This window comes from Scyliorhinus canicula, chromosome 14 (assembly GCF_902713615.1).
Source record: "Scyliorhinus canicula chromosome 14, sScyCan1.1, whole genome shotgun sequence".
Classification (NCBI taxonomy): Eukaryota; Metazoa; Chordata; class Chondrichthyes; order Carcharhiniformes; family Scyliorhinidae; genus Scyliorhinus; species Scyliorhinus canicula.
The window spans coordinates 68,212,146-68,238,067 of record NC_052159.1 but is presented as its reverse complement, the minus strand read 5'-3'; the positions used below and the strand labels follow the sequence as shown (position 1 = coordinate 68,238,067).

Below are 25,922 nucleotides of genomic sequence, written 5' to 3'. Positions count from 1 at the left end.
GAGACTTTAACTTTCCAAATATTGACTGGAAAAGATATAGTTCGAGTACATTAGATGGGTCATTCTTTGTACAATGTGTGCAGGAGGGTTTCCTGACACAATATGTTGACAGGCCAACAAGAGGCGAGGCCACATTGGATTTGGTTTTGGGTAATGAACCAGGCCAGGTGTTAGATCTGGAGGTAGGTGAGCACTTTGGAAACAGTGACCACAATTCGGTGACCTTTACGTTAGTGATGGAAAGGGATAAGTATACCCCGCAGGGCAAGAGTTATAGCTGGGGGAAGGGCAATTATGATGCCATTAGACATGACTTAGGATGTGTTGGTTGGAGAAGTAGGCTGCAAGGGTTGGGCACACTGGATATGTGGAGCTTGTTCAAGGAACAGCTATTGCATGTTCTTGATAAGTACGTACCAGTCAGGCAGGGAGGAAGGGGTCGAGCGAGGGAACCGTGGTTTACCAAAGAAGTGGAATCTCTTGTTAAGAGGAAGAAGGAGGCCTATGTGAAGATGAGGCATGAAGTTTCAGTTGGGGCGCTTGATAGTTACAAGGAAGCGAGGAAGGATCTAAAGAGAGAGCTGAGACGAGCAAGGAGGGGACATGAGAAGTCTTTGGCAGGTAGGATCAAGGAAAACCCAAAAGCTTTCTATAGGTATGTCAGGAATAAAAGAATGACTAGGGTAAGAGTAGGGCCAGTCAAGGACAGTGGTGGGAAGTTGTGTGTGGAGGCTGAGGAGATAAGCGAGATACTAAATGAATACTTTTCGTCAGTATTCACTCAAGAAAAAGATAATAATGTGGAGGAGAATGCTGAGACCCAGGCTATTAGAATAGATGGCATTGAGGTGCGTAGGGAAGAAGTGTTGGCAATTCTGGACAAGGTGAAAATAGATAAGTCCCCGGGGCCGGATGGGATTTATCCTAGGATTCTCTGGGAAGCCAGGGAAGAGATTGCTGAGCCTTTGGCTTTGATTTTTAGGTCATCATTGGCTACAGGAATAGTGCCAGAGGACTGGAGGATAGCAAATGTGGTCCCTTTGTTCAAGAAGGGGAGTAGAGATAACCCCGGTAACTATAGGCCGGTGAGCCTAACGTCTGTGGTGGGTAAAGTCTTGGAGAGGATTATAAAAGATACGATTTATAATCATCTAGATAGGAATAATATGATTAGGGACAGTCAGCATGGTTTTGTGAAGGGTAGGTCATGCCTCACAAACCTTATCGAGTTCTTTGAGAAGGTGACTGAACAGATAGACGAGGGTAGAGCAGTTGATGTGGTGTATATGGATTTCAGTAAAGCGTTTGATAAGGTTCCCCACGGTCGGCTATTGCAGAAAATACGGAGGCTGGGGATTGAGGGTGATTTAGAGATGTGGATCAGAAATTGGCTGGTTGAAAGAAGACAGAGAGTGGTAGTTGATGGGAAATGTTCAGAATGGAGTTCAGTTACGAGTGGCGTACCACAAGGATCTGTTCTGGGGCCGTTGCTGTTTGTCATTTTTATAAATGATCTAGAGGAGGGCGCAGAAGGATGGGTGAGTAAATTTGCAGACGACACTAAAGTCGGTGGAGTTGTAGACAGTGCGGAAGGATGTTGCAGGTTACAGAGGGACATAGATAAGCTGCAGAGCTGGGCTGAGAGGTGGCAAATGGAGTTTAATGTGGAGAAGTGTGAGGTGATTCACTTTGGAAAGAATAACAGAAATGTGGAATATTTGGCTAATGGTAAAATTCTTGGTAGTGTGGATGAGCAGAGGGATCTCGGTGTCCATGTACATAGATCCCTGAAAGTTGCCACCCAGGTTGATAGGGTTGTGAAGAAGGCCTATGGTGTGTTGGCCTTTATTGGTAGAGGGATTGAGTTCCGGAGCCATGAGGTCATGTTGCAGTTGTACAAAACTCTAGTACGTCCGCATTTGGAGTATTGCGTACAGTTCTGGTCGCCTCATTATAGGAAGGACGTGGAAGCTTTGGAACGGGTGCAGAGGAGATTTACCAGGATGTTGCCTGGTATGGAGGGAAAATCTTATGAGGAAAGGCTGATGGACTTGAGGTTGTTTTCGTTAGAGAGAAGAAGGTTAAGAGGTGACTTAATAGAGGCATACAAAATGATCAGAGGGTTAGATAGGGTGGACAGCGAGAGCCTTCTCCCGCGGATGGAGGTGGCTAGCACGAGGGGACATAGCCTTAAATTGAGGGGTAATAGATATAGGACAGAGGTCAGAGGTGGGTTTTTTACGCAAAGAGTGGTGAGGCCGTGGAATGCCCTACCTGCAACAGTAGTGAACACGCCAACATTGAGGGCATTTAAAAATTTATTGGATAAGCATATGGATGATAAGGGCATAGTGTAGGTTAGATGGCCTTTAGATTTTTTCCATGTCGGTGCAACATCGAGGGCCGAAGGGCCTGTACTGCGCTGTATCGTTCTATGTTCTATGTTCTAATTAAGGGGCAATTTGGCGTAGCCAATCCACCTACTCTGCACAATTTTTTTTTGGGTTGTGGGGCAAAACCCACGCAGACACGGGAAGAATGTGCAAACTCCACACGGACAGTGACCCAGAGCCGGGATCGAACCTGGGACCTCAGCGCCGTGAGGCGGTTGTGCTAACCACTAGGCCACCGTGCTGCCCTGCAAAAGATCAGCCATGATCTCATTGAATGGCGCAGCAGGCTCGAGGGGCCAGATGGCCTACTCCTGCTCCTAGTTCTTATGTTCTTATATAGGGGAGGAGCATACTGTGTTTGACCTGTAGCGTTATCTTAGTTATTCCTAGCTAGATTAGCAATGCGGACACTGCAATCCGCAAGATTGCCCTGGGAAGTAAAGGAAATAAATGAGTCAAGATTCCTGTTCCAGATAGCTGGAAGTCCACAGGATTGGATTCGATCATCTATGGTGACCTCAATGAAAAGTACCCCCCCCACCCGTAAAGTCTCAAACAAGCAGAAACGTTGCTTGATGACAGATAGAAACTTACCACCCATTGTACCTACTCTGGCCTGATTCACTACATTCAGAAGAACAAAATTAAAATAGAGGAAAGTGAAAGACGAAACCCGTAGACAAAACCTCTTTTCGTAGAATAGTTCAAATTATCCTCTCAATAGGTTAGAGCTAACTTCCCAAGGGTTACTTTCATTTTAACCAGCTTTGATTTTTCAAGTTACCAGCTTGCTCATTGCACACAGAAACTACTGTTTGCAAGCTAAACATTCAAGTCAATAACACAATCTGCACTTTAAAATTATAAAAACTCTGTTCCTACCTATTTCTTCTCCAAGAGAGGAATTCAGTATTGAACCAGCAGATGTGACCACAGCACAATTTCTGAACGACCGTGTGTTAATCCTGATCCTGTTGAGTGGAATTTTGGGAATGTGTTTTTTCCAGCCAGGTGTTGAAAATGGAGCCTCCTTCCCATCAAGGGTTCTTACTTTGACTTTGTTTTTCAGCTCACAGAGAAGCTCTTCTCCAAACATCTTTTCAGTCCCCATTTTCCTTTGAAACTGAACACCATGTCTGTTTTCATTCATATAGTCTTTCATAGCTTTCTGCAACCGAGGATTCAGCATCCCAGATGAAATATTTCCTCTCCACAGTTTGGCAAGCACAGAACTGGATTTTGAAAACTCCAAGTCCTCTAGGTCTAAGGAATCTAGATTTTCAAGTAATGGGTCTTCCAGATAACTTAGTTGTTCCATATTTTCCATTGTGCTTTTGTGATGCTTAGACTTTGCATCTTGAATAATTGTTTCCTCGTAGGCATTCCCATCCTTGGTAATAATTTTAACTATCTCGTCTCTCAACTTGTTTGTAATTTGCTGCTGGTTACCAATCCTCACCTTCTTCAATCTTATCTTCACCTGAACTTCACCATTATCCTGCTCTTGGGTCCATTTTAGATTTTCATCATTCAAAGAATCTAGATGCAATGAATGTACAGAATCTTCGTCATTCACAAATAAAAGGCTATTTTCTCTTTGACTTGCTGAGACCTTTGGATTTGGGAAAGCCCCCATAAAGATTCTCTGATTACCCTGTATGGGGAACAGCCTTCTTGTCTCAGTGAATGTGAAAGAGCTGGCTGGACGCTCATCTGTTTTGAAGTCTGTGAAATATGTAAACAGCAGCAAGAAGACGAGTGCCCATGCCAGTATCCCAATCAGCACTAGCTGTTTCCATTGCTTGGTCTTGGCTTTCATTGTCCAAACTGCCCCAAACTCCTCTTGGATTCAGCACAGCTGGAGTGTGAAAAAGCCAGCTAAAAACAATAAAATAAAGTACAGATTTGATTAACAGAGAAAGATCACAAGTGAAGAAAATGTTAAAATTAGCCATTCAAAATCACCTTATTTAAAAGAAGGAATCTCTGGCAACATTGTTCTCTTAAAGGGACACTGCCATCAGTTGTCAGGATGTGCAGCAGCCAAAACAGCTCAGCGTCATTATGGTAACACTGATACCACATAAAAGGGACATAATAATGTCCTTCCAACACAGTGACACCTTGGCATGAATTCCATTATGATTCAAGTGTTTGCCAAAGACTTTGCAGTGGAGAGTGTACATTTTAAAGAACATAATTAATAAATTTAGATAAAATATCTTTGTGAGATGAGGGAAATGTGTTCTCCTGTGTAGCACTTTTGGTAGTAAGTATGCAGGATGAATATTTACCAATGATCCATCCGCTTGCAGTTTGGTAATTTAGTGCAACATTCAAAAGACACCTCCACACTGACAGCACTCTCTCAAAGCTGTACTGAAGACACCTCTACAATGCAGCACTCTCTCTCAGTGCTGTGCTGAACACACCTCCACAAATGAAAATGAAATGAAATGAAATGAAAATCCCTTATTGTCACGAGTAGGCTTCAAATGAAGTTACTGTGAAAAGCCCCTAGTCGCCACATTCCGGCGCCTGTTCGGGGAGGCTGTTACGGGAATCGAACCGTGCTGCTGGCCTGCTTGGTCTGCTTTCAAAGCCAGCGATTTAGCCCTGTGCTAAGCAGCACTCTCTCAGTACTGTACTGAAGACACCTCCACAATGCAGCTCTCTCTCAGTACTGTACTGAAGACACCTCCATAATGCAGCACTTTCTCAGAGCTGTACTGAAGACACCTCCATAATGCAGCACTCTCTCAGTACTGTACTGAAGACACCGCCATAATGCAGCACTCTCTCAGAGCTGTACTGAAGACACCTCCACAATGCAGTACTCTCTCAGTACTGTACTGAAGACACCTCCACAATGCAGTACTCTCTCAGTACTGTACTGAAGACACCTCCACAATGCAGCACTCTCTCAGAGCTGTACTGAAGACACCTCCACAATGCAGCACTCTCTCAGTACTGTACTGAAGACACCTCCACAATGCAGCACTCTCTCAGAGCTGTACTGAAGACACCTCCACAATGCAGCACTCTCTCAGAGCTGTACTGAAGACATCTCCACACTGCAGCACTCTCTCAGAGCTGTACTGAAGACACCTCCACAATGCAGCACTCTCTCTGTGCTGTACTGAAGACACCTCCACAATGCAGCACTCTCTCTGTGCTGTACTGAAGACACCTCCACAATGCAGCACTCTCTCTGTGCTGTACTGAAGACACCTCCACAATGCAGCACTCTCTCAGAGCTGTACTGAAGACACCTCCACAATGCAGCACTATCTCAGAGCTGTACTGAAGACACCTCCACAATGCAGCACTCTCTCAGAGCTGTACTGAAGACACCTCCATAATGCAGCACTCTCTCAGTACTGTACTGAAGACACCTCCATAATGCAGCACTCTCTCAGAGCTGTACTGAAGACACCTCCATAATGCAGCACTCTCTCAGAGCTGTACTGAAGACACCTCCACAATGCAGCACTCTCTCAGAGCTGTACTGAAGACACCTCCACAATGCAGCACTCTCTCAGTACTGTAGTGAAGACACCTCCACAATGCAGCACTCTCTCAGAGCTGTAGTGAAGGCATCTCCACAATGCAGCACTCTCTCAGAGCTGTACTGAAGACACCTCCACAATGCAGCACTCTCTCAGTACTGTACTGAAGACACCTCCATAATGCAGCACTCTCTCAGTACTGTACTGAAGACACCTCCATAATGCAGCACACTCTCAGAGCTGTACTGAAGACACCTCCATAATGCAGCACTCTCTCAGTACTGTACTGAAGACACCTCCATAATGCAGCACACTCTCAGAGCTGTACTGAAGACACCTCCACAATGCAGCACTCTCTCAGAGCTGTACTGAAGACACCTCCACAATGCAGCACTCTCTCAGTGCTGTACTGAAGACACCTCCATAATGCAGCACTCTCTCTGTGCTGTACTGAAGGCATCTCCACACTGCAGCACTCTCTCAGAGCTGTAGTGAAGACACCTCCACAATGCAGCACTCTCTCAGTACTGTACTGAAGACACCTCCATAATGCAGCACTCTCTCAGTACTGTACTGAAGACACCTCCACAATGCAGCACTCTCTCAGAGCTGTACTGAAGACACCTCCACAATGCAGCACTCTCTCAGTACTGTACTGAAGACACCTCCACAATGCAGCACTCTCTCAGAGCTGTACTGAAGACAGCTCCATAATGCAGCACTCTCTCAGTACTGTACTGAAGACACCTCCACAATGCAGCACTCTCTCAGAGCTGTACTGAAGACACCTCCATAATGCAGCACTCTCTCAGTACTGTACTGAAGACACCTCCACAATGCAGCACTCTCTCAGAGCTGTACTGAAGACACCTCCATAATGCAGCACACTCTCAGAGCTGTACTGAAGACATCTCCACACTGCAGCACTCTCTCAGAGCTGTACTGAAGACACCTCCACAATGCAGCACTCTCTCAGAGCTGTACTGAAGTGTCAACCTAGAATTTGAGGGACATGAGCCTTCTGACACAGAGACAGAAATGCTACCCACTGAGCTATGTCTGATACCATTTTGAAAAAATGCAAAACTGAAGCTAAATGACTTTAAAAGACTATCTGAATTGAAGCTATCCAACAGCTATCAAAGAAACAAGAAGTACCAAAAGCAGATAGATTCCTTCAACAATGACCTGCAACAAAGAGAATACTGCAAACAAAAGGTTTCATTCTCTACATCGTAATCAATATGATTGTATACACCACTTTTGAAAATGTTAATAATTATATTATTTATTATTGTCACAAGTGGGCTTACATTAACACAGCAATGATGTTACTGTGAAAATACCCTAATAAATGCAAATGCATTAAAGTCATGGCCCACATAAATTTTAATAGAAAGTAGAGTTTACATAGAAAATTCAGCACAGAAAAAGGCCATTTGGCCCAAATAGTACATCCTGGCATTTCTGTCCCATTCGAGACTCCTTCCACCCTGCCTCATCTGTCAGCATAACCTTCTATTCCTTTTCCTTCATATGCTTATATGGCCTCTTATTAAATGCAATTATACTACTCTCTTCAGCCACTTGGTGTGGTAGCAAGTTCCAAATTCACTGGATAAAGACGTTTTTTTCAGGAGTTCTTTGGTTGAATTCTATCTAATATTTTTTTTTTTTTAAATTTAGATTAGCCAATTATTTTTTCTAATTAAGGGGCAATTTAGCGTGGCCAATCCACCTACTCTGCACATTTTTGGGTTGTGGGGGCGAAACCCACGCAGACACGGGGAGAATGTGCAAACTCCACACGGACAGTGACCCAGAGCCGGGATCGAACCTGGGACCTCAGCGCCGTGAGGCGGTTGTGCTAACCACTAGGCCACCGTGCTGCCTAATTCTATCTAATATTGATGGCCTTTAGTTTTGCTTATGCAAATACATTCTGAGCACCCGCGCTGTGAGAACCCTTCATATATTTAAAGATGTCTGCCAACCTTCTCTTTTCAAAAGAAGAGGCCCTGTATGTTCATTCTTTTCCATTGGGTATAACCTCATGATTCTAATATGATCCTTGTAAATCATCATTGTACTGCTTCTATATCCATTCATGATATATAAACAGAACTGCTCTCAGTACGCATGTTTTCAAGGTTTGGCACAAGTCAGCATAGTTTCTCTCCTCTTCAATTCCATCCATTTAGAAAAAAACTATGGTGCTTTGGTTTGCATTTTATGATAACTTGCTGGAATCAATTTGCTGATTTGCAACTCCATTAATTTTGCAACTCCATTAATGTCTTCTTGAAATTTGTTGCAGTTGTCATCAGTATTGACCATCCCTCCCAATTTGGTTAGCTGCAAATTTATTAATTGTTTTATTGATTCAAAATTCCAAATCATTAATATATATTCTGAACAATATTGATTTTAGCACAATGGTTAACCTTTACCCACTGCTCTCTTGTGATATGCAACCAGCCAGCTATCCATCTTGCTACTTGTCCACTGATTTATACAGCCTCATCTTATTCATTTAATAATTTAATTTTTAATAATCTTTATTGTCACAGGTAATATTCTAACATTCCTTAAAATAATAACTGAGCTGGGCATAAACATGACACAGCAGGTCAGGCAGCATCTGTGCAGAGAGAAACAGAGTTAATGGGTACGATCTACCAACCCCGTTGATCACAGACGCAAATGAAAATCGCTTATTGTCACGAGTAGGCTTCAAATGAAGTTACTGTGAAAAGCCCCTAGTCGCCACATTCCGGCGCCTGTTCGGGGAGGCTGTTACGGGAATTGAACCGTGCTGCTGGCCTGCTTGGTCTGCTTTCAAAGCCAGCGATTTAGCTGTGTGCTAAACAGCCCCTGTAATGGATGATATATCTCACGAGAAGACTATAACGGGATTTGTGTTGGCGAGATCTCAGAGCAAGATCCTCCCCGCCTCCTTCCAATGACGTGATCAGGTTCAAATCCAGAAAGGGCATGAGCCTGATTTGCACAGATCAGTCTTACTAATAGTTGTGCATTTTTCTTCAGCTATTATATTACCTCTAATGAGTACTGATAATCCACCTCCACTTTTTCCCTTTCCTTTTCTAAATATTCTATGCCCTGCTACGTATAACTCACAGTCCTGGGCCAGGATTCTCCGGCGTGATGGAGTGGCGTGAACCACTCTGCGTTGGGTCGCCCCAAAGGTGCGGAAGTCTCCGCACCTTTAGGGGCCAAGCCCTCACCATGAGGGGGTAGGCCCGCGCCGGAGTGGTTGGCGCTCCGCCGGTTGGCGTGGATGGTCTTTGGCGCCACGCCAGCCGGGGCTGAAAGGACTTCGCCGGCTGGCGTAAGTCCGCGCATGTGCCGGAGCGTCAGCGGCTGCTGACGTCATCCCCACGCATGCGCTGGGGAGGGAGTCACTTCCGCCTCCACCATGGTGAAGACCATGGCAAAGGCGGAAGGAAAAGAGTGCCCCCACGGCATAGGCCCGCCCGCTGATCGGTGGGCCCCGATTGCGGGCCAGGCCACCATGAGGGCACCCCCCGGGGTCAGATCGGCCTGCGCCCCCCCCCCGAGGATCCTGTAAGGTAGGTGGTTTGATCCACGCTAGCGGGAGAGGGTTGACAGCGGCGGGACTTCGGCCCATCGCGGGCCGGAGAATCGCCGGGGGGGGTGGGGGCCCGCCGACCGACACGGCACGATTCCCGCCCCCGCCGAATCTCTGGTGGCAGAGAATTCGGACACGGCGGGGGCGGGATTGACACCGGCCCCCGGCGATTCTCTGACCTGGCGGGGGGTCAGAGAATTCCGACACTGATTTTCTGTGGCCATGTCTCAATAATCCCCATGATATCTGGGTCCTCTGTTTTATTCCAGAATTGTGTTTTGTACTGTAGAGTTTGACATATTATTAGTAGCCATTCCTCACTTTACCTAAGCTATCTTTTCATTCTCCTGTTCTATTTTTTAATTTTTCCAATGAAGGGTAATTTAATGTGGCCAATTTACCTACACTGCACATCTTTGGGTTGTGATCGTGAGGCCCACACAGACATGGAGATAATGTGTAAACTCCACATGGACAGTGACCCAGGGCCAGGATCGAACCCGGGTCTTTGGCGCCGTGAGGCAGCAATGCTAACCACTGCACCACCGTGTTGCCCCACTCCTGTTCTATAATTTTGTTTATTCCCTGGCCATTTATGACCTCCCTTGGTCTGTCCTATATGCTCCTTTTGTGTTTCATTTATACTTAGCTTCTTCCATTTCTTATATATCTCCCCCCACCCCAGCACTGATCCCATTGCAGTTCAGTTGGAACCTACTCAGGTTCAATCTAATGTTATCTGCCTTTAAAAAAGAAGTCACAAATCATTTTTATGGTCTTAACTTTAGGAGATAATTTACCTTTTTTTCAAGCCACCAATGATTCTTCAGGGGGTGAAGTCATGCTAGTTGGAGGTTGAAGACGACTCTGCCGTCTGTAGCAGCAGAAGCTCCGAATTCTAAAAATTTATCAGTATCAACATCTCAGGAACAATGAAGAGTCCAGAAGAATTGAGAGGTGGAAACCATCTCCTGGTTAACATCCCTTGCAATGTCCCCTCTGAAATAGGTGCAAGACATTGCCGGAAAATCTGGAAGAAAGGATGTCACATCGGTCAAAATGAACAGGATCTGGAGCCCTGGTTCCCTTCCCTAGGCAATACTCAGAAATAGTTATTATTCCATAGGAAAATCTCCTAAAAGGTTTCCAGTTGTGCAGGATGTTCCAATTTCATTGTAGGGAAGCAATCTGCAGTCTCTCTGATATCATAGTTAAAACACCATATATAGATCCATATAATTGCAATGCAAATTAGAGGGCAGTACACTGATTCAATAACTTGGCTACTACTGACTGGGCACACTGTATAATTCTAGTTGAGTGTCAACATCTAAATCTTTTATTTGAAGGCAGGGGTGCTGACCTTCTGATACAAGAGAAAAGGGTTCATTAAAACTATGCTCCCTTTATTGCTATGAACTCTTTCCATTTGTACTCTTGGCATAGTCTAGCTGTGCTTCCTAATAGCTTTTACTGAAGAGCAAGAGAAAAAGAACAACACTGAATTCAAGCAGTCACACAGGCCAGGAAACTGAGTGAAGACCTGAGGAATCAAATACTGACCAGAATAAGAAAAGACAGAAGGTAGAAGAAATCACTGAAAAATTAGGAAAATAAATTGATTAGAAAATCAGAATTGTTAAGGCACAGAAGGAGGCCATTCTGCCCATTGTGTTTGCACCAGCTCTCCGAATGAGCATTGCACCAGCTCTCTGAATGAGCATTATGGCTTGGTGTCATTCCATTGCATTTTTCACGTAATGCTGCACATTGTTCCTATTCAAATAATCATCTAAAGAAGAGCAGGTTAGATAGATTGGCCACGGTAAATTGCCCCTTAGTGTCTGAAAGATGTGCAGGTTAGGTGGGATTATGGGGATAGGGTGGGGGAGAGGGTAGGGTGCTCTTTCAGAGGGTCGGTGGAGATGCGATGAGCCAAATGGCCTCCTTCTGCACTGTAAGAACTCTATTGTTCTAATTCTCTCTTGAATGCCTCGATTTAACCTGCCTCCACCACACTTCCAGGCAGTGCATTCCAGACCCCAACCACTCGTGTGAAAAAGGTTTTTCTCACATCACATTTGTTTATTTTGAAAATCACTTTAAATCTGTGCTCTATCATTTCTGAGCGGGAACAGTCACTTCCTATCTGCTCTGTCCTGCTGTCAAATCTTTAACATCCGAGTAAGAGTTTTAGACTGAAAGAAGCGTAACAAATAACAGCACAGTTAAAGGTTAACCGATTTTACTTGCAACAAGGAGAGAGGCCACTGGAAGCAAGGGTCACAGCAGGCACACTCTGGGGAACATGAGGAACGTCGAGATCTTTATGCACAAAAGAAACCCTCCTCTCCCCACAGGTGATACATTGATAATTGCTGAGTCTTTCAGTTGGCTTACACAGAGACAAAGGTACCATTCCGATACAAAAGGTGGGGGGCAGGGGGTGATCAGATGACGTCTATTGCAGATGAACATACATTAGCAAGGCCATGCTAATCGACTGATGTCACTGGCTCCGATGGTACTGTTTAAACAATGGTGTGTGTGTGTCACCATACAAACTGAATTGATCTCGTCAGGAGATTGATTAAAGACAATGTAATCAATTTACAAGGGGCTATCTGTCTGCTAATAGAATTAATGAGGTACAGAAAGCCATTTAAAATGATACTCTTAAGACTTTATGTCATGTATCCCATGATGCTTCAGATGGTCAAGTTTAGGTTTCCACACCGCGTCCTGATGATACGCCTCTCCAAGGAGAACAGTCCCAGCCTCTCAAATCTGTCCTCAATACTGACGTTTCTTCCCCCTGGAACCATTCCTGAATGCCTCTTTTGCACTCTCTCCATTGCTTTCACAACCTTCCTAAAATGTGGTGCCTACAACTGTGCACAATATTCCAGCTGAGGTCTAACTAGTGTCCTATACAAGTTCAGCCGAATCTCCTTGCCCTTGTACTCTATGCCAGGAATACTATATGCTTTATTACCTGCTCTCTCCATCTGTCCTGCCACCTTCAATGACATGCACAAGTCAATGACTTATGCAGCCAGCTATCTCTGCTCCTGCATCCTTTAGAGATTTAACACCGTTTCTCCATTTTCTCCTGCCAAAATGCATCACCTCATACTTCTCTGCATTTAACTTCATCTGCCACCTATCTGCCCACGTCACCAACCTGTCTATGTCCTATTGAAATTCTACACTGTCCTCCTCACAGTTTGCAATAGTCACCTGCAAACTTTGAAATTGTGCCGTGAACACCAAGATTTAGATTGTTAATACATATCAGGAAACGCAAGGGTTTGAAAACTGGCCCCTGGGGAACACCACTACGAAACATCCTTCAGCCAGAAAAATATCCATTAACAAATACCAGCTATTTCCTATTACTCAGCCAATTTATTATCTGTGTTTCTACTGTCAAAATACCGCTCAAATACCAGGGAAAGAAATAGAAATCAAAAATAGTAAATAAAGCATAATAGTGTATTAACATTGATGGCACCTGATATAAGATTTTGCACAGGATTCTAGTATAGATAGGGTTAGCAGATGATATTTCTGATCGGTTTAGGATGGTCCGATTTTGGGTCTCGGTGTCCCATTGATGTTGCGAGGTCTGCACATTGGACACAGAATACAATAATACATACAATGTTGTGTGGCCTAGTTTATACCAGTGATGTAATAACAACACTCATTTGCATTGTTGCATGAAACAAGGTGTGATCAACATGGCACAAATCAGTCTGTATTATCATGTTACTGCAAAAATAGCCATCACTGCTTGGGAGTCATTCGAGAGGATTCAAAAGAGTCCTGAGTGTGACTGTAAACAATGATCACTTCCTTCTGATCATGTGGATTGCTACAAGAGATTCACCCTCAAATCATTATTCCTTTGGCACTTCCTATATTGTGATGTCATGCCATTAGGATTGTTTATTAAACGATTTAATATTTTTAGTATGTAAAATGATATAATACATTTTACCTTTTTTTTAAACTTGCTGAACACAATGTTATGTTCCTATCTGTCTCCAGTTGATTTTGCCTTCTAGGGAACCAACCTGGTATTTCATTATTGTAAAAACGTCCCACACAGGTGGAACATAATGTCCACCTCCTGCCCCACCCAGTTCAGAGGCAGGGATGCCATGTGAGTAGGCGGGAAGATGTGTGGTAGAGGTTCTGCAGCTCTCCCACCTCCGTACAAACACGTCTGGGCAAGAAGGTTTGCGGGTGCCTTTCCTGCCCTTATGTATTTAACCAATGGAGGCAGTGGACTCACCATCCACTGAGGGCCTACCAGAGGGGTTCCAATTGAAGGACCCAGCATTGGCATTGGTGCGGGGTGGGGGGGGAGCTCAGGAAGCTACCCCATTGCCATTGCCCTTGTTTCCAAATCTCACTCACCCCCCTTGTCAGTGACCACCCCCCATCCTACTTGTGCTCAACTATCTCAATCTCAATCATTTCTGAAGCCCCCACTATAATACTGTCAGTGTCTCAGTGGACACTGCTCTCGGTGACGCTGCCGGTACTGGAGAGCTAATGCATTTGATCGGCCAATAGTTCTTGGCCACTGGGGGCTTAATTAGATCGGAGGTTCAACAATGCTCGGATAGGTGTATGACGGAAATGAAATAGCATTGGGCCCTCTAGAAGAAAGTGACAAAATCCTTGTTGCCCACAATAAATCTCAGCCTATGTATTACCTCTCTACAATTTCAGGTTCTGGTGTGTTCTACCATGCATGTTAAAAATGCAGCTCTTCCTAGTGTCTTTAGTATTAAAACATACAACTGGAAAGGTCCAGTTATTTATGTCCTTTCAAACAAGTGTATAAAATGGTCCTTTTTCAAAAATACATCACATTTTACAAAATAGTAAAAAACGAGTATCCTTCTATGACTCGTGGACAATTTATAATTATGCAAAAAAGTCTGCAGACAAGTAGCTTTTAAACGCAATCCCCATTTAAATTTGATTTAAAGAACAAAATGCTTAGTGCATTCACTTCCTCATTATCATCTTAATTGACACTTCAGTTAATTTCCATTGTTCTATTTTCATTATTCTATTAAGGTGTTCTGATTATAGAAATTATCAGACTGGATTACTGGCAGTGCTAATATACCACACTAAATTGTAAATACTAATGCATGTAAAATAACTTATTTCAAATAGCCTTTTCATTTACAATAAAAGCTCAAACTGGTTTTCTCACCACTTTTCTTCCATATGATATAGTGGACACGATTTAACTAAATGGGAGCAAAGTCCCATAGCGAGCGTATTTAGCCACGTGTTTCCTGGCGCTTGCAGCACCGAGGAACACAAGGCTATAAAAGGCAACTTGCGTTTGATAGGCGGCCTCAATGGGGAAGGTAAGCCCGTCTTGTACATTGGGGAGCTCTGCTTGCTAGAACGCCTCAGTGCAGCAAGAGATTGGAACGCCATTTAAAAACGGAGTCCCAATCGGCAAGGCCCCCAAGTGACCCGTGACCCCACCCCCGGCAAGTCCCAATGCACTATTGGAGGATCCCCGCCCCCTGCACATGCACCCCCTGCCCCATACATAGGGCAACCCCAGCCTGATTGCACCCACACAAAAATGCCAGCATTGCACCTTAGCAGTGCCAACCTGGCACCAGGTGGCACAGCCAGGGTGGCAGGCTGACACTGCCAGGTTGGCAACTCCAGGGTGTCCAGTGGCACCAGCAGTGCCAGGGTGACACCCTGCCCAAAGGGCATGCATCTGGGAGCCCCCAATTCTTTTGGAGACGCTCGCTCGTGGTCTCCGAGGCGAGGGAGATTGATCCCATGTCTCCGGTAACCTGGGAATCTGCAGAATGAAGTGAGACTAGCTATCTCACTCTAACATGCAGACTGGCTAAAAAGTGGTCCTGCCCACAATGGCGGGTCGGCTTCTGCCGCTGAGAAACATACTGTGGAGATGGTGGAAAATCCCCACCAGTTAAACATACCAAGGCACAGGAATATTATCAGACAAAATTTGATGCTGAGCCATATAAAGAGAAAGATAAATTAGGTTTAAAGAAGAATCTTAATGAAGAGAGAGGTCTAGGGAGGGAAATCCAGAGCCTAGGCAGCTAAAGGCTTGGCCACGAATGCTAGAATTATTAAAATTGGAGATGCACATGAGGCAAGAATCCACAGAAATCTTGAAAGGTTGCAGGGCTGGTGGAAGTTACGGAGATAGAGAAGGGCGAGGATATGAAGCAGGTGGCTGAGCCTAGGAAACTAACCTGAGGAACTCCTGTAGTAATGCCCTTAGGAACGATTGGCCTCCAACAACCATAAACATCTTGTTTTGTACTAGGTACTTTGTAAATTTTGCATCTCGGATCTGTGCAGAACTTTGATCTGACCCATTGATGGGTTTGCTTTACTCTTTCAACATCATGCTGATTCAAGTATTTATTTTGCCTTGATTTAGTTATAATTAATACACACTGGGAGGAATCTTACATGAGCATATCTCCATTGGAGTTCTACACATTGCCATCACTCGCTGCTAATGTCAGTGGAGAGGATGAGTGGACTGAATCTTCCAAAAGAGATTGAAGAATGAGAACTCATCCCTGAGAATAGCTGACTGGTAATGACCCATCAATTTTAATTTTAAACAGAAAAACGGTTTCCAATAAAGGACATTGAAATAAAACATAATTCTTTCAACAAAGTGAGTTTTCATAAGTAACACATGTCCTTTTAACTGGGATTTGTTATCACAAAATCCCTCCAGCGACATAACTTGGAATATCAAACAAAAAGGAATTAACTGTAGTGTACGAAGGTAACACATGTTAGGGGGGATTCACCAAGTGTTTCTCGGCAGCGGGAGGCAGCGCGGAGTTCTCTGATGGCGGAATTCTCAGTTACTGCCGCTGTCAATGGGAATTCACATTGAAGCCGCCCACACCACTAGGAAACCCATGGGAGCGGGGGCACTGCCAATGGGACCAGAAAGTCCCATCACCAACGGAAGGCCAGAGAATTCTGGCTGTTATATCTATTAGTAAATGTGCAGCACATAACAGGTAATCAGAGCAATAATACTACTGATAAACAATAATTCTAGCTGCTATTTCACAATAATGGCAGCTATGAAAACATTCCTTGGGTTACAATACGGAGACTCTTATTTTGGGCCTAGCAGAACACTGATTAATAGCCTTCCTGCTAGTTCTGCAGAACAGAATACACATCAGCATTAACCTTTACCCTACTGGAATCTGTAAGTGCAGCACCACAAATATAATTAAGTATTTTGAAGAAGATGAATGATATAAAAATGTCAACAACTTAGCTTCATTTTAATGTAGATATCAATCTCCTTGTTCTCCTTTCCCAATGTAATTCTTTCCTCTATCAAACTATGTCAATGAAACACACTAAGTATAATCTGCCCCAAATTTCTTTGAGACTGTCACTGAAAAAATATTTCCTACAGGTCAGTCAAGCGATACTGACCCTGTTTTACTGTCTTGTAGACAACTGACAAACCTTTTTGCTGAGTGAGATATTTGTTTTCGGAAGCTATGGTTTAGATTTTGTTGAACAATCATAGAATTTACAGTGCAGAAGGCCACTTGGCCCATCGAGTCTGCACCGGCTCTTGGAAAGAGCACCCTACCCGAGGTCAACATCTCCACCCTTATCCCCATAACCCAGTAATCCCACCCAACACTAAGGGCACTTTTGGACACTAAGAGCAATTTATCATGGCCAATCCACCTAACCTGCACATCTTTGGACTGTGGGAGGAAACCGGAGCACCCAGAGGAAACCCACGCACACACGGGGAGGATGTGCAGACTCCGCACAGACAGTGACCCAAGCCGGAATCGAACCTGGGACCCTGGAGCTGTGAAGCAATTGTGCTATCCACAATGCTACCGTGCTGCCCCCACAATGCTACCGTGCTGCAAGGCATCGAAAATTCATTTATTAGATATGTTTGTGTATGCTTAGGTTTTAAACTGGGCAGGCAACAATAAATCTCTTGAGCCAATAAGATTTGAAAGCTTGAGAAGAAAACAGAGAAAGGAAGAAAATATATATTAGAGTCAGTGAATTCAATGTTAAACCAGGTGCAGAATTAAGTAAAAGTGGGAAAGAAGAACTAATGGCCAATTAATAAAAAATAAATTTAGAATACCCAATTCTTTTTTTTCCAATTAAGGGACAATTTAGCATGGCCAATCCACCTACCCTGCACATCTTTGGGTTGTGGGATTGAAATCCACGCAGACATGGGGAGAATGTGCAAACTCCATACGGACAGTGTCCCGGGTCTGGGATCGAACCCGTGCCCTTGCCGCCATGAGGGCAGCAGTGCTAACCACAGCGCCATCGTGCCACCCACAACTAATGGCCAATTACATCAAAATCTGACCCATTAACTTTTTTAAATAAATGGTTATATTGGGATTTTGAACAAAGTTTATTTACCGTTATTTACACAGAATAATAAATATATACACACATATATAGAAGAGGAGGGCACACCCAAACATACCAAAGAAAAGTAATAATAAAAAATAAAATAAAAAATAAAATAGAATAACTGGTAGGATATTGTGCACCAGCTCAACAGCAGCAACTCTGTACAACTGGCAAAATTATTTATAACACATAAGTAGGCGACTGTTTGCGGGGTGGGGGGGGGTGGAGGCTGGGGAGGTAAATATACATTTGGGTGCCGGAGAAACAATTACAGTGGACAATACTCAAATGGTACGGTGTTGGTGTTGTCACTTGCTTCTCCCGGACGGATCTCACTGCCGTTGTCGTCTCGCGCTTACCTCTCTGCTTCAGCCGTTCCTCCCGTCTTTCGCCTGTATTCTCCTTGTTTTCTGTTCCTGGAGATGCCAAGTTTGTTATCGTATCCCGTGCCCTCCTTCCGGCTGTTATTTCCCTGCCTCCCCCTGACCTCCCTGGTTCTCCTCTCTTGTTCCCTGTCCCTTCCCCCTCTCCCCTTTCCCTCTCATGTGGGTCCCTCTCCTCACCCTTCCCCCTCCTGTGGTTCCCTGCCCCTTCCCTCTCCCCCCACTTTCCCCATCCTGTGGTTCACCTTTCTTCCCTCTTGGGTTTAGCTGCCCCCCCCCCCCCCCCCCCCCCCCCCCCCCCCGGGTCTGTCTCGCCCTCTCATGCCTTGGCTACTTTCCCCTGATTCTTGGCTACCTGGCTATTCTTCTGCTTGTTCATTGGCCACAAACAGGTCCGGAACAATTGGGTGAATGGCTCCCACGTTCTGTGGAAGGCATCGAAAATCTGACCCATTATAAAATCAATGCTGACGGTTGAAAATATGTTGGAAAATCTGCATGTTGCTACAAGTTATGTCTGCCGAAACTCTGGCATACAAATAGTCACTTGGTAGTACAGAACTCGAGAAAAACTGAAATCTGAGACATGAGAGAAATGAGCCCTCAGATCCCACCCATTCATATTTCCAATATTTAGATGGTACGTTTGTGGTCTTTGTACCTGCAGCCACATGTAAAGATTTCCTTACACACTTGAATACACTACATTCTTAATACACTCAAATTCAATCTATCTCACCTGCTTCCTTTCCTCGATGTGCTGGTTGAGATATCTGCTGATAGGTTCTCCACTGCAAGCCTACCTTGACTGGTCCATAAACATGTTGAGATTCACATAGCATCACACACTATAAAGTTGGCCTCATCAGCAGTCTTGTAAATAGTGCCCCAGACATTTGCTCACCGTGCAAGCTCAATGCAGAAATAGAGCATATCAAAGCTATCCTGTGGGACAATGGTAACCTCATCAGATCATTTTTTGCTGTGTATCACGCAAACTTGCAAATGGGTGAAAGGCCACCGCTGTCAGACCTGAAAAGTGTGCGGCCTACTTCAAATTACGCTGGAAAAGCAAAGAATCACAAAAATGTTAACATTAGGTTAAATAAATCGTTTCAACCTGCTACTATGCGGTGGCTACATAAGTGGTGTTTTCCATTAACAGGATGCTGTCGTCAGTTCAAAAAGACCTTTTGCCTGCCACTCAAATTGTTCCAAGTCATTTATAAATTTACAAGCCTGTGCAATACCAGGTACATGGGCCATACATTACAGCAACAAGCTGATCGAATCACATCTAGTGTGATTCTGCGATTCGGTAGCACCTGTTGAACAACACTAAGTGCACTAATATCTACACAAACGACCAATTTAAGATAATCAGTTGATCTCGTAATGACACTCATTTACACTTGCAACATACATTCATACCCAGAGATGTGAAGTGCCGGCACCAACGGAGAATCCGCGGGTGATTCATGATTCGAGGAATTAAGGGCTATGGTGAGAGAGCGGGTAAATGGAGTTGAAATCAACCATGATTGAATGGTGGAGTGGACTCGATGGGCCGAATGGCCTTACTTCCACTCCTATGTCTTATGGTCTTATGGTCTTATGATGGGACAATCGACACAAATTCCTCATCGATTCCGGTACCAGTGAGGGGCTAGCACCAGCACCGCTTAGAAAACCCACGGATCGCATGGAAAATGGCTGCAGAATCGTTGGCTCCAGGGCCGCTGACGAGCTGCATCGGTCATTCCAGAAAACACGGCACCAGCTGAGCTGGAACTCTAACCCGTCCGCCCCGACCCCACATCCCACCCCCTGGCCATCTCCCACCACTACCCCCAGCCCCACGGTCAGCGGCACGGATCCTGGAAGAGTGTGGCAGCGCTGGACACTGTCCAAAGCCGGCACGCCAGGTTGCGACTGCAGGGACCACACGTGGCCCGCGCCTTCGAGAACTCAGCCCATCGGGGAGGAGCATCGTGGGTGGGCGGGCGGATGACGCACCAACAGCCTTGTGACTGCGCACGCGCGCACCCTGATTCTGCCGATTTGGAGGGATCAGAGCATCGCTGACCGGTGTTAAACCAGCGCCTGCCCCAAATCCGGCGTCAGAAATCATTCACCGCCCGATCGCCAATCAGATTTCAGTGTCAGGCTGCGGAGAATCCCGCCACTGTTATCTGCAAGCAAAAGGAATATGTTCAAGCCTTGCACCTATTTTGAATTACCCAGAAGCTTGGAGAGCCTAGGTTCACTTGTTTCACCATTGCATTGCTCATGGCAACGGCTCCGCCAATCAGAGTCAATCTGCCAACCAATCAGCAACCTTTTCTCCTGTGGTATAAATTGTCATGATTGAAATTTGGCATTCTTGCATTTGTCCTCATGGGTGGACTAAGAAAAGATTTGGCAATGTGTCTCCTTTTCAGCAAAAACATATTTACCTTCTTTAGGGTAAACATATTCTTCAGAAACTAGCTGATGATTTTGCTGCACACAGCACACAGATCATTTATAACACCAGGATTCTCAAAATATTTCTTTGAAATCGCCTCCATTGTGAACAGATTGCTAATCTATATAGTTGTAAATTATCAAAAATGTTCCCTTCTTAGGTAAGAGAGACTTGTTTCTCAGTGCAAAATAAATTGTTGAAATTGCAACCCATCCTTGATGTGTGATTTTCTGTGCATTTGTTTTAATGGACAGAAATCATGGGTTGCTAGAACAGTTTCTGGGAGTATTGAAGGTCAAAATTCCCCCTTGTAACAAAATGATTTTGTCCCTCAATGTTATAACATACAAAAAGCATTTCACGAACTAGATGAAGATAGGTCAGTACAGAAAGAATACTAATTGCCAGCGAAGATAAATTGAATGTTGCATAGATTCCCAGATATATGACATCGATGCATTTGTAGCTTGCCATATCCAATGTCCTATCATGAGTGAAAGAAAAAATTATTTTGGTTTTGGATTTTTTTTTCACTTCTTAAAAATGCCTTCTAGATGAAATTATTTTTATTCCATGTTGCAGTGCTCTTTGACGCTAACGGTGTTGGAGAGAACAGTGGTGGTCAGATTTTCTGTCCAGTGCCTCAATATTGCTGGGGACTTAACTTTTTCAAGGTGTAGGAATTCCATCAAGTTCACCTTGAGAGGGGTTCTATAAAAGATGGTGCTGCATTTCAAAGAGTTGGTCACTGTCAGCTGCTAGGGGTAGGGTGGGTGTTTCTTTTTGTACCAGCTCTGTTTGGGGTGGGGTGTGTTTCCTTATTTATGTATAAAATGTTAACAACTTAATTGAAATGTTTCAAATAAAAATAAAGAAGGAATACCTTTATACGGCCCAAAAGATTGTCGCCAATTTTCAAAGTCAGTCAAAAGAGTAAAATGACATCCATAATGATAGCGATAGAATCTTCTGACCCCGAAAATGATGCTGAAAGCCTCTTTTTCTAGCCGAGGGTCATTCATTTCAGCGCTAGTAAGATTTTGCGAAGCAAATGCTATTGGTCATTCCTCTCCTGAAGACATTATGTGCGAGGTAACTGTGCCAACTCCTTAGGAAGACCCATCACAAGTAAGTTGTAACTTCAGCTTGGGATTGTAGTGAACCACCAGCTCTGACATCTATAAGGCATCTTTGACCTCATTGTATGTACTTTCATATTCTTCTGACCAGTGACATACCTGCTCGGCACATAATAAAATGTGTAAATGCTTCAATCGTGTTGCTAAATTCGGCACAACCGTATTATAATAATTGGTCAATTCTAAAAACATTCTTAGTTATGTCCCATTCTTATGGTGTGATGCTTCTAGGATTGCTGTCATTTTCTTTGGTCCCCTGTACAAGCCATTGATATGTGACCCAGATAATTTATGGATGTTTTGAAAAATTTGCACTTTTCTTTAACTCTGAGATTATGGTTTTGCAAGCATTTCAGAATAGCTTCCAGGTTTTCCAAGTGTTCCTGTTCACTCATACTGGTGATGAGGGTGTCATCTAAATAACATTGCTCCCCATTTAGCCCACTCCGAATTTGATCCATGGACCTCTGGAAAAAAAAGCAAATGTTTTCCAAACGTAAGTCTTCTGTAACAAAAAGTACCATTGTGCATCATGATGGTGAGTAGCGTGTGTGATTTTGAAGCCACATTCATTTGTAAACACACCTGTGGTAAATCAATGTCCACATATTCTCACTGAGCCATTTATCGCTCCCCAGCTGAGTTTCATTGACCATGCTCTATCAAATAGAGCAGGGCAATTTCCATGGACAACGTGAAGAGGCAACTTCGTCATTTGTCCATTTACTTCTACTTTCACAATAATGCATTTAAAAAAAATATATTTTTATTAAGGCATTTATATATACATTGAACACAAACCAACACAGGAGCAAGAACAAACAGAAACCTCATAACAAATAAATAACTACTCAAATGCCCCAGCCTCCCTGCTGTTCCCCTCCACCCAAATTGGCCTTCCCCATCTTAACCCCTTTCATAATGCGTTCTTTTAATGGTACAACCTCTTTTGTGTACTTCTTAGGATCACACTTGAAATGAAAATGAAAATCGCTTATTGTCACGAGTAGGCTTCAATTAAGTTACTGTGAAAAGCCCCTAGTCGCCACATTCCGGCACCTGTCCGGGGAGGCTGGTACGGGAATCGAACCGGGCTGCTGGCCTGCTTGGTCTGCTTTAAAAGCCAGCAATTTAGCCCAGCAACCACTTGACGGTTCTAAAGGCTGATACTTCAGCTTTTGATGACAATTTGTCTTAGATATTAACAGTAGTTGTGCCTGTATCCACTTCCATCTTAATTTGGTGCCCATCAAGTTTTGGAAATGCCCAGAAATGTTGTTAATTACCCCGCACTGACTAGACACCTAGTTTCAGCTCCTGCAGTTACTTGGGTACATTGTCTTGAACAAATGTCATTTATTAATTTATAGGCACAACTAGTCTGTTTAGATGTGTTTTGTTTCTTGCACATCCTTGGTGTAGATGATATTTTCTGAGCCCAACATGACTTGGCTTCATGGTCCTATTTGCCACAGTATTTACACTTACTTTCTCTACTCCAGCATTCTCCATTGAGCGTCCAACCTGCGAACATCAGTGATATGGTTGTCCCCTTGCAGTCTTGTGGTATCAATTTTGTGGATGTTCGCTCCAGCTTTTATTTGTGAAGCTTTATTCATTGCTAGTTCCATAGAGTGGCAACTTCCACAGCAGTTTTAAGAGCTAAATGACTTACAGTAAATCTGTTACAGCTATTTCATTGAATAGCTTCACTGCGAACTCCACAAACCAGCCTATCACAAAGTGTGTCATCAAGTATTGCACCAAACTAGCAATATTTTGTTTTGCTAACCTCCTTCAAGTTGATATGAATTGTAAAATGCTTTCACCTTCTTCCTGACTATGGAGGTGGAACCAAAACCTTTCTGCAATTAACAATGGCCCAGATGAGAAATGCCCTTTTAAAATCTTCATTAGTTCAATATAGAACTTATCTTCAAGTTTTGCTTGATGAACCAAGTTTTGTAGCAGCATAAGTTTTTTGTTCTACCGAACAGAGAAAAGTTGTGATCTTTAGGTCCTCTGGTGCTTGATTCGTTATGAGATTTAATTGGAATCTTTCCTCATGAATTCCAAGTCTCCCAGCCTTCATCAAATGCATCCATGATGCCTGCTTTTCCTCCTATTCCAGATCCCAGCACCTTGGGTCTGTACTTCAACCAACTTGCTCCCTTCTAATTATTTTGGATGTATGGCACAAGTGATCCCCTTATCCACATTGAAGCTTAGAAATGTTCCCTTTTGCCTGACTGTGGTTTGATTGTTTCCGGAGTAGTGACCTGTACAGTGTCAGAAGACTTCTGAATCCTTGTTCCTGCAGCTTGTTTAACGGTGTCATGGGTGCAGTCTATGCAACGCTAGACTCTACCTCTTTAACGGCACGCAAGTTTTCAAACTGTCATTTTTCCTTCCTTACGGTTGTAGTCAATTTTGTTTTGTAAAAACCTTCAGCATCAACAGTTGCTTCGCCCATGTGAGAGAGAGTCCGGTCCTGAGAATCCTCTCCATTCTCCACCGATTTGTTGACGATTTTCTTTTGGTTCAGCAATTCTATTTTCTTACACAATCCTCATCACCAGTTTTCTCTTTTTGTTTTGAGTTTTTCACAAAAGATCTGGAGGTACCCGCACTCTGGATTCTTACAAACACAATAAGAGGTTTTATTTTGGGATGTTGTTCATACAATCTAAGATGGAGAACTGAAGTCTGGGTAAACATTCACTGCTGATGTCACTACAGATCCTGTGACACTTCATCAGCAGAGATCTATTCTCGGTTACATAGCACTGCCACACTGTTAAAATTCAACCTCATGTAGGGGAATCCCAAAATGTATGTTCTCCACGACTTTTTGATCGCTCAGATAAGTAAGATCAGGCAGGCTCATGCAGATCAGGTTGGCAGGTCCTTTCCTGAAGTACTCTAATGATCTAACAGATTTGATAGTCATTTTCCTGATGCCAGTTCACAATGGAGCTTCTGCCTTCCCAAATTTCAATTCTGCACTTCCATGCTTTCATCCCTCTCACTATTGCTGCTGTGGACAATCTGTCATTATCAGTTGTCAATGGTTTCCCAGCTGCTTTATAGGTCTCACCAACCCACTCATTTGTTTGTCAAATACAAATAAAATACAACTCTGATGATGTGATAGATTTATTATTCAGTAATAACTGCCAGCATCATATGGGCGATAATGAGACTTCAAATTAAAAATGGCTTAAGAATAGATGTGAAGGGAATTGAGAGAACTAAATTATCCCATGTCGCCTCCTATTACCACTAAACAGTAGACAGGCAAGCAACACAAGCAGCAATAGTTTAAATCCAGAGTAAGTAGCCACCATGACTATTGAAACCACGGGCGGGATTCTCCCAACGAGAGACTAAGTGCCGACGCCGGAGTGAAAACCGGAGTGTTTCACTCTGGCATCGGAGGCCGCTCCTCGCCCCCTAATCTCCCACCCCTGGGGGGCTAGGAGCGGCGCCGCGTCATTTACGCGCACCGGGCCTTGGCGCCACATAATAGTGGCGCCGCGTAAATGACGTCACCCGCCCATGCACAGTTGCCGTCCTCCCCGCGGGCGGAGGAAAGGAGTGCGTCCTTCAGAGACACCGGCCCACCGATTGGTGGGTACCGATCGCGGGCCAGACCCCTTTTGCGCGCCCCCTCCGGGTGCTCGATCCTCCCTCCCCCCCACAGGCTGCCCCCGCAGGGTTTGCGAGCTGTTCACGCCGGCAGCGACCAGGTGTAGTTGGCGCTGGCGTGAACACGTCGTCTTGGGCAGGCCGCTCAGCCCATCCGGGCCAGAGAATCGCTGCTCGCCCGTTACAAACACCGAGCGGCGAAGGAGCGGTCTGCCGTAAATCTCGGCGAGCCGTTTTGGGGGGGTGGGAGAATCGCATGCGGGTGCCGGAGCATCGTGGCGGGACT

General features: G+C 44.3%; 1 protein-coding gene across 3 annotated transcripts in view; it reads right to left on the bottom strand.

Annotated features, from left to right (window-relative positions):
• The window catches only part of st6gal2a (ST6 beta-galactosamide alpha-2,6-sialyltranferase 2a), a 157,550-nt gene that overhangs the window by 106,601 nt on the left and 25,027 nt on the right, over nucleotides 1-25,922 (bottom strand). For 2 of the 3 annotated variants that reach the window (XM_038818878.1, XM_038818876.1), the window contains exons 2-3: nucleotides 10,316-10,545; nucleotides 3,276-4,271 (exon numbers count right to left, since the gene is read on the bottom strand). In XM_038818878.1, the coding sequence (XP_038674806.1) occupies nucleotides 3,276-4,212 (937 nt within the window). In that variant the 5' untranslated portion in view covers nucleotides 4,213-4,271; nucleotides 10,316-10,545. Of the gene's footprint in view, nucleotides 1-3,275; nucleotides 4,272-10,315; nucleotides 10,546-21,732; nucleotides 22,037-25,922 lie in introns of those variants that run through there. The other variant, XM_038818877.1, reaches the window with a different exon arrangement.